The sequence below is a fragment of the Ictalurus furcatus genome, chromosome 1 (assembly GCF_023375685.1).
Source record: "Ictalurus furcatus strain D&B chromosome 1, Billie_1.0, whole genome shotgun sequence".
Classification (NCBI taxonomy): Eukaryota; Metazoa; Chordata; class Actinopteri; order Siluriformes; family Ictaluridae; genus Ictalurus; species Ictalurus furcatus.
In genome coordinates this window covers 9,682,238-9,697,621 of record NC_071255.1, presented here as the reverse complement: position 1 = coordinate 9,697,621, position 15,384 = coordinate 9,682,238, and the positions used below count along the sequence as shown (strand labels likewise).

The 15,384-nt window shown below is 40.0% G+C and overlaps 1 protein-coding gene across 3 annotated transcripts in view; it reads right to left on the bottom strand.

Annotated features, from left to right (window-relative positions):
* The window catches only part of shc1 (SHC (Src homology 2 domain containing) transforming protein 1), a 42,684-nt gene that overhangs the window by 21,911 nt on the left and 5,389 nt on the right, over window positions 1–15,384 (bottom strand). The window contains exon 2 of one of the 3 annotated variants that reach the window (XM_053623867.1): window positions 64–108. The exons of the other annotated variants lie outside the window; for them this stretch is intronic. Within the exon in view, the coding sequence (XP_053479842.1) occupies window positions 64–75 (12 nt within the window). The 5' untranslated portion in view covers window positions 76–108. The remainder of the gene's footprint in view (window positions 1–63; window positions 109–15,384) is intronic. 3 annotated transcript variants of the gene reach the window in all.

The window sequence follows — 15,384 nt, the reverse complement described above, 5'->3', positions numbered from 1 at the left end:
CTATGCCGCAGGAGACCCGTGTGGGGGTGTGTGTGTGTGTGTGTGTGTGTTTCAAAAGCTTACCACATAGTCCATTGGACAACTCTCTGCTTTTGTGTATCTGTTTCCCTAGAAACACCACAAAGCGCACACAAACTCATTAACATACATATACACAAACACACATATAATCCACTACCCAGGCACACATTTTTTTTTTATCATCTCTGACACACAACTTTATCACAATGCATTAGAAATGGCCTACAAAAACTCTCTACTGGACTATATTCACACACTTGCCGTTTCACACCCAAACCCTGTTTCCTTCAAGCTCCAGCCAAATGTTTCGCAAATCCAAGAGTCCCCCCTTCTGCATTCAGTGTGAATGACTGTGTGTGTAATGTGATACTATAGTGAATCACATAATACTCACCATGCTATAACGTGACGTTCTTAAAGCAAGAGGACAGTCAAAACTTGCTATGTCGCCATTACAATGAGAAAAGCATCGCAGAATGCGTAACATGTCGAACCTTGAGGTGGATACGCTACAACAGCAGAAGACCACATCAGGTTCCAGTAGTCTCAGCCAAGAACAGGATCAGGCTCACTGTAACTGGACTGGCTTGTGCATTCGGAGATGCTTTTCTGCTCATCATGGATGTAAAGAGCGGTTATTTAAGTTACAGTAGACATATGGCCAGCTCAAACCCTCACCCACAGCCCCAAACCCCTCCAGTCTTCTCCCCGCTCCACCTGCTGCAACATGACAGGCCATTCAGATAACAAGTGTTCCTACTGAACTGACTGTATATACATTGATGCTATACAGTACACAAAACATTTTAGCTTACGGAGTGTAATGATTAATGTAGTTTGTTAGTTCTTTTTTTATTTTTTATTTTTTTATAAATCCTCAAAGAATAAAATAAATACTGATTTACTGGATATTCGCTCCACTGTAGTCTCTTATTTACATTTACATTTATTCATTTAGCGGACGCTTTTATCCAAAGCGACTTACAAATGAGAAAATACAAGCAAAGCGATATATCAAGCAGAGAACAATACAAGTAGTGCTACCATACAAGATTTATAATTGAGTTCCAGAAGAAGCAAAGTGTTTACTGTTTACAAACTGAGTGGTTCTGATTCGTGAGGGCCTGAGGCAAAGAAAGGAATTTCACTGGTCATTATCGTACCTGCATGTGAAAAACAGGTTCACTTGACAATACTTGCAAGCAAATACGCATTCATACACACAAAGCTTCAGCTATCAGCAATAACTGCCACACCTGAGCGCAGCGTTGCACGCCGATATGCTGTGTGTGCGCGTGTGTGTGTGTGTATGAGAGAGAGAGAGAAAGTGAGAGATCGATGAGTGTCTAACATGTGAGTGTATAAAATATATGGACACAGACGTGGTCGTGCTCAGACACACCATGGTATGAGAAGAATGATCAGAAATGAGGGGGAGGTGTGTACTTGCCCCCGCTTGCTTGCCTTTCTGTCTCAGACACAAAGAATAACAAGAAACTCACGCTCCAGCCTGTGAACTCAATCCGAGTCCACTCAGTACACCGTCTCTAAAGACAGTTACCAACAGCAACAGTTCCGGAACATTCTGTGCCCCTTAGGAAAGAGTGCATTTCTTTTCACTTGTCCAGATGAGTGTGTTTTACAAGGCTGAGTATGAGAGACACAAGCAATCATTAAAATAAATAAATAAATAAGCCAGCACTGACCATCACGTCTTTCAATCAATGAGAATACTAAAACCAGTCACGATTGAGAATTGGGATAACAGAACGTGATCAGTCGGCTCAAAATACCTCATATAAACACTTACAACAATAATGCATAGAGAACAGCACTCAGCTAATCAGGTGTTAGCAGGTGTTGTGCTGGATCCATTAAAATAATAATAATAATAATAATAATAATTTTAATGAATGATCATTCATGTGTCACCTCCCTTCCAAAAAATATAGTCGGCTCATTTTCATAATGATCAACTGGTAATCGTAGTGTATTTGCATCATCAGTCTCATATGCTCAAGCGCGACAACGCCTGATTGTGTCATCACGTTTTAAAAATAAGCTAAAGTGACGGGAGAGAACAAGATGCTTAAAAAAGCAAGGGGCTCGTGGTTTCAGCTTCTGAAACTAGTTGACCCACAAAATTCCTGTCCCTGCTCTGTATGTACATTTTTGGATTTCTAATAGACACCAAACTGCCACAGACGAGATCAAATCGTGACAACGGGAGGAGACTGCAAGGTACACGACCGCATAGTGGAGTAATAATCAGGCAAGCCAATAAAGTCCTTTGTTATATTCAACTTACATCGTGTAAAAAGGAGGGGGAAAAAAATGCATTACTTTTATAACATCTAGTGTTCGGTGCAAAACGCTTGCTCTGAGGTTGAGCACAGGAAACGTGCAGTTGACTCCTTCGGTCCTCCCACAGCATCACTGAAAGAGTACAGTTGCAATCCCTCTCATCTTAATGATGCTATTAGCCCCAGACGTCTAAACTTATTTCAAAGACCGCATACATACACACACTCTTTTGATTGACAGGATACAACATATCAGGATATAATATATTGGCCCTGATCATCGGATGTTTCTAAAATACCGGCCTATGGCGTGAAAAATTGCCTTTATCGGCCGATACATCGGAGCATCTCTAATACACACACACACACACACACACACACACACACACACACACAGAGAGAGAAAGACAGTCTCCATTCACTTTATTAGGAACACCAGTGCATTCTAATCATGTGGCATCAGAGTGATGCAAAAAAAAAAAAAAAATCATGCAGGTACAGGTCAAGAGCTTCGGGTAATGCTCATATCAAACATAAGAATGAAAGTGTGATCACTGCGACTTTAATCGTGGCATGGTTGTGGGCACCAGATGGGCTGGTTTGAGTATTTCATAAACTGCTCATTTCCTGGGATTTTCACACACAACCATTCTGTGTCTTTAGAGTTTACACAGAATGGTGCAAAAAACACCAAAATTAAATGCTTACTGTAAATGGAGCTTACGCAATCATAACTAACGAAACTGATTAAGGGCATTCTGAATGAAATTTCGATCCAAACAAAAAGATATTAACTGTTAAAATAAAAGAATTACACCATGCAAACTTTCACATTCAAAATCTAAAAGATGCCCATTAATAAACCTGCTAGCTGCAAGAAACAGCTTATTTAAAAAGTCTGAAAATAATAAAAAGGTTGGATGGAACGAACGAGATGAAAGAATCAGCTACTGACTAATATTTCAAGATAAATGCACTCTATAATACAGGCTGCATCGCAGACTTCAAGCACAGATTGCTTGAAAAAAAACTGCATCTGAAAAGAAAATAAATATCCTTGTATGGATTAAGCCTCACTGGACTGGCTGTACGTGCTTTCATGCAGAGTGGGCAGAACCTCAGCATGGCCTTCATTCTTTTATGCGCTCTATAATTACAGGGTTCAAAGGAGGAGGACGTCTGGCTGGATCTAGTGTGAGGCGGAATTGAAAAATTCAGAAACCATGAGGGTCAGACCTCCTCTAAATGAACAGCATTGCTCGGACCACAGCGTGCTTCATTTTGGAAAGATTCGAATATTTTTCGTGGAAATGATAAAGCTTTAACTTTACGGGTTTTTTTATTCTATGTAAAAGGGTAGAGAATATTACCAAGTTATGATATCCTCATTAGAGGGGGCTGACAAAAACAAAGCAAACACATATTTACACATATTTACACATAGATGTAGGATGCCACGCAGGTCAAGTTGCTTAATCTGAAGTTGCAAGACATTTCTATAACAAAACAATCCTGAGATTATTACTCAACCTGTTTCGTTACATTCTTTGAATAAACCTGCGTATTCTGTAAATTACCAGTAACTCCAGGATTTCGCGATCACAGAAATTAACGTGAAATCAAGCTAATTCCACAATATACAGGCGTGCTTGCAATTTGTAAAAATTTCCGCAGATTTGGCCTAAGAAGCGTCACGTGACGTCGTCACAACGCGCATTCAGTTGAAACCCTCTTCGGTTCACGTGCGTCGAACATGAGTACAGCTAAAAGGTCTCATTTACCAACAAATATCACTGTGAAAGACCGTGCAAAACAATTTCATGCCATTCCAATCCAAGCTCTGCAAAATCCTGTATGGACTGAATTACCCAGACATGGTTAAAATGAAATTCTTTACATGCCCCTGCTTTTGAAACCATCACTGTGGTAGCAAAGTGGTTCTGTGCTAGTGACCACAGGGTGGTGAGTTTCAATCAAAGACTCTGCTGTGCCCATGAGCAAAACCCCATCTACGCTCATCTAAGGCTGGCTTTCACACTGGCACTTTGGTCTGAAAGAAATGTGTGTGAAAAATTGGTAATGTGAAAGCAGTCACACGGACTGGTTAGCTCACCACGGTACCGAACCCGAGACCACCTGTAAGAGGTGGCGCGAGTACGGCTGCACAGGAACTGAGCCGCGATTCCTGTGAATGTGAACGCAAGTAAAGTAAAAGGAAGTAAAATAACCTGCGCGTGTGTTTTAGTCGATGATGACGACATCATTCGTTTCCGCAACACACGTGCACCATGAATGCTGCGGGGCCCAGAAGAGGTCCACTGCTGCACATAGTACCGATTTCAATTTTATATGTATAGCGCTTTTTACAACGGTCATTGTCAAAGCCGCTTTACAGAAATATAAACCACAGTATACAGATTTTAAGTGAGTGGATTTATCTCTATTGAGCGAGCCGGTGGCGACGGTGGCAAGGATAAACTCCCTAAGATGTTTTAAGAGGAAGAAACCTTGAGAGGAACCCGACTCAGAAGGGAACCCGTACTCATCTGGGTAACAACGCATAGTGTGAAAGACACCAAAATAATTCATATATGGCGAGTTTCACTGTGTTCTCCATTCGTATTTGTGATTATGTAAGGCGCCGTGAACGATTGCACTAGGATTCGGACCTCAGCAAACGTGCCCAGTGTGAAAACCACCAAAGTCACTCAAGTCACAGTGTGAATGCACGTAAATGAAAAAGTGGAGTTGATTTATTTCTCCTCAATAGTTCTTAATGTACCTGACAGCCACTGCAATGTTATCACACACTGCCTGCCACTCCAGTGGAAATTCGGACTAAACTGATTCAGCACTGATTCACCTCACATTCATGCCTGTCGATGATTAACAAAGTTAGTCTGAACTTTGTGTGAACTCCAGGTGCAGGAGTTTCCCGTGCTGTACGAGATGATGGTGAGAGCCTGGAAATGCTGTAGTGCAGACTTCAAACAGGTTAAGCTTTTAAATGTGGGCTGCTTTGTGCCCTCGTTGTCAGAAAAGAAAAAAAAAAAAAAAAAGAAGCTTGCATAAGGAAGAAGGTGCTGTGTGAGCTAGCACACATTCCAAACACTTGCACTACCACAACAAAAATGTCTACCTTCTCCAATACCGTAACCACTCTCATACAGACTTGAACTGATTCGGAGGTTTGTGATGGCTGTGCGCAAACCCTGGCTATGCAGCGTGATCTTGAAGAAGCACGAGAACTGCTTTGGGAGAACTTGCTTTTGTAAATGGATGGGATATTAAAATTCAGAGTCTCCCAGAGCACAAACAAAAGTTCTATTTTCGGCCCGCTCCACCCTCTAAGCACAGACACATTATGTCATGCTAAAACAGTCCTTGCCTTCAACTCTCACTCTTCACGCCCTCTCTTCAAGCAGAGAACAAGGTTAGAATTAAGGAACTCAAGTTGCAAAAGTGTTCTCGGTCAGGCCTTTGCAATCAATTAAAAGACAATTTTGTCAGACGATGAGTGATCTCTACCGTGTCCCATGCCCAACTGGACATTTAGAACATCGCAAATGGCGCAAGCATTTTTGAAATCTGCCGTGAAACAAAACTCGGAAATTCCTAATTCCTTCAAGAATGCCATGATTACGCACCTCCGCTCAAACCTTAAAGGAAAAACCCACCCTGAATGACCTGCATGTGCACTAATCTTTAGAATTAACATGCGATTGTCAGTGCTGTTATTGACTTTTTACTTTCAGCTTCTTTCATCTACGTTTGTCTAATTTCACAAACAGTTTCCTACATTACCCACAATGCCACTGGCATCTGACTACATGCAATGTAGTGGTGCAAGCAGGATTTTAGAGATGCTCCGATCACGATTTTTGCAGCCGATAATGATTTCTTGTCATCCTGATCGGCCGATCTCGATCACGATCGTTCAAGCTTTATATCGGTGGTTAAGGCTCTGGGTTACTGATCGGAAGGTCGGGGGTTCAAGCCCCAGCACTGCCAAGTTGCCACTGTTGGGCCGCTGAGCAAGGCCCTTAACCCTCTCTGCTCCAGGGGCACTGTATCACGGCTGACCCTGCGCTCTGACCCCAACTTACGAACATGCTGGGGTATGCGAAGAAAAGAATTTCACTGTGCAATGTGATCAATAAAAACTCACTATATAAGTGATGCATAAGCTTTCTGTTGACCGTCACCGTTAACCTTTCCCCCCCTCCCACATTTTGCCTTGTTTATATTATTTACAGTGATGCTGTAGACTGTTGTTTGAATTAAGAATCAAATAAGCTCAACAAATATTCATTTTTACAATGAACATTTTAAAAGGCCTTTAAAAATTCACGGCAAATGTGAATTTTTCCATTGTTTCATGAGACCTCGTAATAATTTCACAATGGCAAGGGCGTGACTGCAGCGCTAAAGTTTCATCAAATTGCGATCGGTTCGTGAGACCGGCCAAATTTAGAGACTACCGATCGAGTCATCGAATGTGATTATCGGCCGATCGATCGGCGCGTCCCTACAGGATTTAGCCTTTGCGTCATCTGAATCAGTCTGGGAACTGAAGCACAGACTACCGCCAATGCCGTGTCTCAAAGATTTCTGCCCTAACTCGCCATAACGGTATTGTTTGCTGCCCCCACTACTTCTTCCATGGATTTCACAAGCACTCTGCTAGGAAATGCTGAGTAAGAAAAGACGCTCTTTTGTATTTTGTAACGAACAGCGAAACCTGATGGTTTGAGATCATTTAAATGTTTTTTGTCCCCCCTATTAGACACCATCGTAACTGTGCCAACGATGTCCCTCTGTAAGATCACCACCAACAAATTAGCACCACAGTCTCTAAACACATCACAAACATTTCCGGATGAACACTTTTAAATGTGTTTCATAGTGGAATTTTCCTTTTTAACGATAATCTTACTTCTTCTAAACTGTCTACAGGAAGAAAAGAAGAAAAAAAAAAAAAATCATGTTCCAAACACCCTAGTAACAGTTTCCTGTCCTTACATGTTGCAACAGAACGATCAGTAAAATAATAGATCATTATAGAGTAAAAACCAGCTCGGAGCGAGAGGAAGACACAAAGACACAAAGTTCATTCTTAAGCAGCTGGAACACGGTGTCTGTCAGAGTTTCAGAAAACAGGCTTAGAAGATCATTAAGTTAGTGTATATTTATCTTTCCAGACGGAATAAGGGGTCAGTGTTTAGATAACAGTGTAACAGTTTTAGCACTTGGTAGTTAAACCGCCCACAGCCCTCGCAAAGTTCTCAAGTTCACTTGTGCCTTATTACTTATGTGGTTTTCTTTGGGGTTTCTGCAGCGCACAAAATGTGCCGCTTGATGATCGTGTGGGCATCAGAGCATTTAAAAGGTCTGCACAAAGTGTGAAAGCGGAAACAAGCATGAAAAAAAAACTCTACTTAAAAAAGAAAAAAGTAGAACCAATTAATGATAAAACACTGCAGCGGCACTGCAAATAGGGATATACATCAAGGCCGATACTGGTAGTGGTATCAGTCTGATAGCATCCTTGTTTACTCAAAAAATGCTCTGATAACAGGTGATCTGCGTGACATATGTCTAACGAACGTTGTCGTGCTACTAAAATTGCAGTGATCTACACTTATTCTGTGATTAATCAAAGCAGACTGCAAAGTGAGCAATAACAAGAGAATGAACTACAATGTATTCCTATAATACAAGTCAAAAAATATTCTCATGAGTGTGAGGAGTTTAAGCAAACAGCAACAACCAATGCTGCAGAAAAAAAAAAGATTCAGTACCTCAGTGAACGCAAAAAATAAAGCTGTGATTTTTACACAAAAAAAGTCAATTAGAAGGATTATTTAAATACTTCACGTTCTGTACTAAATTCATTCATGTTAATATGTATCTAAAACCCAAAGTGTAGGCTATATTTTACTTACTTTACTGGGTTAAATTGACTATTATTTCGCAAGTGCTTACAAAGCTAGAAAAGAAGTAATGTTTACCTGAACTGATTGCATTGTAATGTGGGCATGTGGATATTGAACTCGATTTATGTATGCGTTTGCAGAACTTTTGTGCAGAACTGATTGTATTTTGAGTGTTATGGATTGGTTGTTTTCAAGGTTTCACAAACATATTATGAAATGTTTTGAAAGATCATGTGTTTTGGTAAAGTTTTCTCGGTTCACACTCTTTGTGTTTCTCAAATCAAGTATATGGTTTGTGTGTGCTTGAGCGTGTGTGGAAGTTAATGCATCCATGCATTTCCTATACCGCTTATCCTACAGGGGAACCTGGAGCCTATCCCAGGAGGCATGGGGCACAAGGCGGGGTACACCCTGGACAATCCGTCGCAGGGCACAATCATACACATTCACACACCCGTTCATACATTATGGACACTTTGGACATGCCAATCAGCCTACCATGCACGTCTTTGGACTGAAGGAGGAAACCGCAGCATGGGGAGGACATGAAATCTCTGCATACACAGGGCCGTGTGAATCGAACCCCCAATGAAACCCCCAACCCTGGAGGTATGAGGCGAAAGTGCTAACCACTAACCCACCGTATGCCTAGAAGTTCATGCAGTTCATTTAAAATCTGCTTGCTAAACTTATAAACAAATCGCATAGTAGCCTAAATGCATGAACACACATTTATGCACATTTCATGGCTGGTATGTAAACCGGGAAAACAAACACAGCTAAATAAAATGCTCCATGACATCCCTAGCTGATTAATACCAAGCATGACACTAATTTCACCATTTAAATTTAGCGGAAACTTTTATCCAAAGCGACGTACAAATGGGGAAATACAAGCCATATGAAAACAATGTACTCGTAGTTGGTTGGGGGTGGAGGGGGGGCGGTAATGGTATGGATGCAACCCTAATTGCAAGCATTAAATTATTTAGATGGGAAAACTGCTAAGGTTTTCTTTAGTTTACTGAAAAACAGACTTGTTAAAAGTCTAGTCGACAATTTTGATGGAGGTTAACTAAATCGAGATGTTTTCAAAAAGCAAAAATACAAACAAACACTTCCTCACATCAAAGTCTCACAGAAAACAACTTCTCAAAACAATTTGGAAATAAATTCTCTAAATTCCCACGTGACATCATGATCTTGATATACTGTAATCTGAATATATGTTATTACAGCTATACTTTACACAGTGTTAGTGGGAGTGAGACTGCTACTGCCTCACTAAGGCTGCCATGAGTAGGCAAAAAAACCACACACACACACACAAAATATACAGGCAGTGGGATGGAAAATAACCGAGAGGATGTTGTGTTCTTAAAATGATCCCACACGTCCACAGAGAGGAAAGGAGGTCACTTCACACTTTTAACTATTTGGATATAGAGAGAACTTTAGGAGAGCACATTTTCATGGCCACCACATCGACATGGATCATCCAGAACTAGGCACGAGTCGATAATCATTTGTGCGATATATCATGATCATTAAAAATGTACAATATTAGCATGGTCAATGGGTGCTGTGTGTGATTTTTGAGTTTGATATTCGATTTTAGTCTTGTATTCATAGTTGGATCTGTGCATTCATCCTTAAACCTGTGATTTAAAATCTGTGATTTTTAGAGCATAGATATCAAATGTGGGTTTCTTATTGATTTTATTTAGTGTTATTTTTTTAAAAAGATAGATATTAAATATGTTAATCATTACATACAGACTATTTTTTAACACCACATCTTAAGCCACAGTAAAAAGTAATGGCATAATTTTCTTTTTAACCAAACTGAAGTTGAGAGAGTCACTCATCCTGATTTCAGTACCAAAGTCTACCATTTGGCTAAAGCACAATTCAAATTCAACCACGTCTAAACAAGCCTCTCTTTACGGTGATGATAAGACTTGTCAAATGTCAGAGGCACCCGTTCTACTGAAGTCTTGCGCAAGACATAAAGCCACAATGAGTCTTATACTGCATAACATGCAGTTCAGGCCCCAGGTGACCCACTTACTGGTTGAGAATGTGTTTCTGGACCGCCGTGTGTGTTGAAAACAGTTCAACAGACAACGACCACCATTTTAGTAAATAGACCAATGAAGGGATGAGAAAGAAAAAGAAAAATAACAAACTTTGAGATTGTTTGTGTGACAGAGTCCATAGTCCCAAGTGTGTGGACCCATGCAATAAACAGCAGCATTTACAGCACTGTTGCAATGCATGTATGTTGATGAAGTTTAATATAAAAATCATACAACATGTGCACATATGTACGGAAGTCCTAAACGGCCATGCATTATTAATTTTTTTCCTTTCTTGTTTTCTCGACATAACAAAAGTTGTTTTCTCGTGTTTAAATGGTACTACAGTGGTTGTCGGGGACGTTAAACGTCATCACGCGGAGCAGCTAAACTCGTCTACTTCAGCCTCATTGTGCTTATAACCGTGCTCTTGCAAACTATTCCAACTCATATATTTATAAATTTACAGTATTTTCCAACTGTAGTGTTTTTTTCAATAAAGATTGAAAGAGTTGTCGGAAGATTAGTGGTGACGATGAAGTCATGCGACCATCGTGTAGTTCGTTTATAGCCTAATGTTATCTTTTTGCTTCTGGAGATTGTATTTAGGCTTCAAAATTCATAAATGTTGTGCTCATTTGTGAAGATTATCTTGAAGAACAAAACATAAACATAAGAAGCATAAACTTTTATTGGTCAAAGAGTTTATTTTCTGCAGTAATCAAAAAGCTAATGGAAAAATCCTATTGGCTTTTTGTCAAGGGAACCAAGGTGATGCTAACTTCCAGGTTGGCCTACACGAATACGTCATCCCTGCAGGATTGACGACTTCCACATTAGTGTCCGAAACTTGAGAAGGGGACACCTCTTTCTCTTAATGCGGAGACAAAGTCCATCTCTACAGCGGGAACTTATTAAGTTTATGATGTCAAAGATGCCAACGTGCATGTAAACACAACTCCCATTCACAAAGCATGAGATTTTCTCAGGATAAAATTACATCATGAGAAAACCGCTTTTGGTTATGTCTCAATCACGAGAAAATTAAGTTGAGATCGCGAAAAAAACAACAAAAGAAAAAAAAATTTAATAATGCATGGCCACTTAGGGCTTCCATACATATGGGCTGTAAATTGCCTCAGCACACTGCACTCAAACACAGCGTGAGCTGACCGATTAAACTACTAATAAAATGACATTTCGAAAGGACCATGTGTATATTCGCTCTGTAGGCCACATATATGACTCTTTGGGAATCATGGCCTCCTGTAGAAATTCATTAAAATGTGGCAATGAAACGTGTACCGGTGTGTCTAGATGATTCACCAAGCTTCAATATTGAAATTCAATATTTTAGCAAATCAAAATATCTGCAGAATCTCACAGTTTGCTCATTTAAGACAAATTGTTTTCGGTGGACAGCGCAGCCCGGTGCAAAATGAATAGCTTCAAGGGGCTGTTATGACAGATTAAAGTACATTTTTGGATACGCTTATTGGATACGGCTTCAATGGGAGTCAATGAGTTTATTATGGGAGATAGGATAAAAAATCTCAATCTTTATTGAGTGTTAGTCTTTGTAAATGCCTTTTTGTTTTACCCAGACGGACAACTTCCCCATATGATGATTTGGAGACCTCTTAAAGGGGCTGAACCTTGCAAGCAACTCTCAATCACTGAAATGGTAAGCAACATAACGTTTTGAATGTTGTCAGTCAACGTATCGGCGTCAGTCAGTCAACCACAAAACACGCACAGTGGGTAGTAATTAGTCAATTAACGTAATTCAAAACGGTTTAACACAACTAATATAACTTGTTTTATTTTCATTATTTAAAATTACTGTAAATTAATTGTAAGTTCTGTTTGATTATTTGTATTTGTTTAGGAGATTTGTTGTTTATTATTATTTATAGGTCTAGCTAGCTGGTTGTCACGACCTTCAGTGAAATTTAGCATTTCAGTGCTAATGTTGTCGACTTAATTTTGTCCTTTGATGCTCTTACTTGACTGAGAATGAAACAGGATTGCAGATCAATGCCCAAGACAAAGATTTACTTCAAAAGTCAGGGAGCAAAAACAGATCCTTTCAACTCTCTTGGTCCAATGATGTTGACTGGCTGGCTTGTAGTGCTGTGAGACAGGTGTGCTTCCCCTACTTTAAAAACCACCAGCTGGCACTGCTGTACACGTCTATAAGTAACCTATATTGGTCAGGTGTTGTTGAGTAGAGCAAGACGACGTAAGACACATAAACCGATCAGCCATAACATTAAAACCACTGACAGGTGACAAGACAGGTTTAAAAACCACTGACAGCTTATCTTGTTACAGTGGCACCTGTCAAGGGGTGGGACATATCAGGCAGCAAGTAAACAGTCAGTTCTCGAAGGGGATGTGTCACGAATCAGGAAAAAAGGGCAAGCATAAGGATTTAGGCGACTTTGAGAAGGGCCAAATTGTAATGGTCAGAGCATCTCCAAAACAGCAGGTCTTGTGGGGTGTTCCTGGTATACAGTGCTTAGTACCTATCAAAAGTTTTCCAAGGAAGGACAACCGGTGAACTGGCGACAGGGTCATGGGCACCCAACTCTCACTGATGCACATGGGGAACATGTGCATTGCTTACTGAGGAAGAGATGACACCAGGATGCACTATGGAAAGAAGACAAGCCAGAAGAGGAAGTGTGATGCTCTGGGAAATGTTGTGCTGGGAAACCTTGGGTCCTGGCATTCATGTGGATGTTACACGTACCACCTAAATATTGTTGCAGGCCAAGTACACACATTCATAGCAACGGTATTCCCTAAAGGCACTGACCATTTTTCAGTAGGATAATGCACCGTGCCACACTGCAAAAATTGTTCAGGAATGATCTGAGAAACATGACAAAGAGTTCAAGGTGTTGACAAATTCCCCGGATCTCAATCCGATCGAGCATCTGTGGGATGTGCCGGACAAACGAGTCCAATCCACGGAGGCCTCGCAACGTACAGGACTTGCTGCTAACGTCCAAGTGCCAGATACCACAGCATATCAGCATTCAGAGGTCTGCTGGAGACCATGTCTCAACAGATCAGAGCTGTTTTGTGACACAAGTGGGACCTACACAATATTAGGCAGGTGGGTTTAATGTTGTAGCTTATCGGTGTATATTGCTGTTTCTGAAGCTATTACTGGTGATTTTTCCTCATGTGACAGACTTAACCCATCTATATATAGGTAGAAATTCATTTAGGCTAAAAACAAGGGATTTCTCTCACTTAAATACCCGTCCATGATTTACAACTATTTCACAAGGGCTCTCACTATATCTCTTCTCCAAAAATAAAATAGTTGCTGTGATATTTTTTTGTGATTAGCTTGTCTGCTGCTACTCTGACTGAGACTGGTACACACACAAATAAAGCCATGTAAAAATACTTAACAATATGACTAGCTAATGTAAGGCAAAAATGTTCAAATTACATCTAGATCACTTTGCAGTTGCTCTGGCAGAACATGACTATTATACCAATGCTGAAAAATGCACCATTATGTGCGATTACTGAGCAACAGCCATCCATGCTATATTAAATTGCATTCAGAATAATTTAAGCCATCTCTACTGAAAGAAATCCAGCTTGTTCAGGCCAAGCTGATCCAGAACATCTTTGCTAGCTGGTAATTGCTGATAAAAAGGAAACAGCTTGTGAATGACCGCTATTAATGCTTCATCATAGGTAAAATAATTATTGAAGACAGCACAACGGTACAGCAATTAGAAACTCAAACTTTTATTGATCAATATACTAAGTATAAGTAATTAAGAAGCTGGAAAATAAAATTCCACTGGCTAAGTATGGAAGTAAATTTGTGCCAAAAGTATATGAACATAACTTTTCAATAAACGAACAAAAATATACAATGTAAACGAAGAAAAGCAATCAAATAAACAGCTTTGCTTTGTTAACAGCGTCGAACTAAGCTTCGTTTTCGCTAATCATGGTTTATGAATGTGCTGCCTGAGTTTTCGTTTATGCTTTCAACTTTTCGTTCATATGCTGTGCAAGTTTACATTCGCCATTCTGGCACAAATGTCATGTGTGGGCGTGGCTTAACAGCGATTTGCTCTCACTGGCTATTGAGATTTGGATCGACAGCTCCCTGACCTGGAAGTAAAGACTTCAGTGGTGTGAATTTTGGAGAGCATTCTGAATGCAGTTCTCTGCATAGTTACAGTGTGTGTACTTTGTAGTCAAATTACTTCCTTACTTACTTAGTATATTAGTTCATAATTAATATTTGAGATTAGGGTAGTCTCATATGAATATTTTTTTGAGATAAGCTCTCAGAAGCAGCGTCGTCGTCGCCGCCATTATTATCATCCTCTTCCTAGGCTGTACACTTGAGCTGTCGATCCAAATCTCACTAGCCAATGAGAGTAAATCTATGTTAAGCCCCGCCCACACAAGGGGTTTGTGCCAAAATAGCGAACGTAAACTTGCTGAGCGTAAACAAAATCTCTAGAAGCGCATTCATAAACCGTGATTAACAAATACGAAGCTTAGAAAACTGTTAACAAAAAATGCTGTTTATTTGAAGTCCATGTAAATTTTTTGCCACCGAGTTCACTGTTTTCAGTTTCAGAGTGTTTTTCTTCTCTCGTTGTATATTTTTGTTCGTTTCTTGAAAAGCTTCGGTCAATAATCATGGCGCAAATTTCATTACATGTAAACTTAAGAGTCTCTGAAACGTTCAGCACAGTAGAAAGTACTGGGTGAACAGTGTTTCTTTCAAGATCTCGGAAGCTTGCAATTTTAAGCTTATAGGTTAAAGCGAAGGTCTAACGCTAAGCTTTAGGCTAAACTTAAGGCTTAATTCTCAGCCATGGCCTCAGCGTATCTTTTTATTTTGTGCAACTCCATGAAAACTGTCTGTGAACAGTTTAATTTTATTTTTTAAATCTGTAACCTCAACAGCTACTGCTTGTGAAACAAAACGCAGGCTATGTTTATATGGGTCACCTGCTGTGGTGTGTGTCACCAGCTGTTACTTAAGACTGT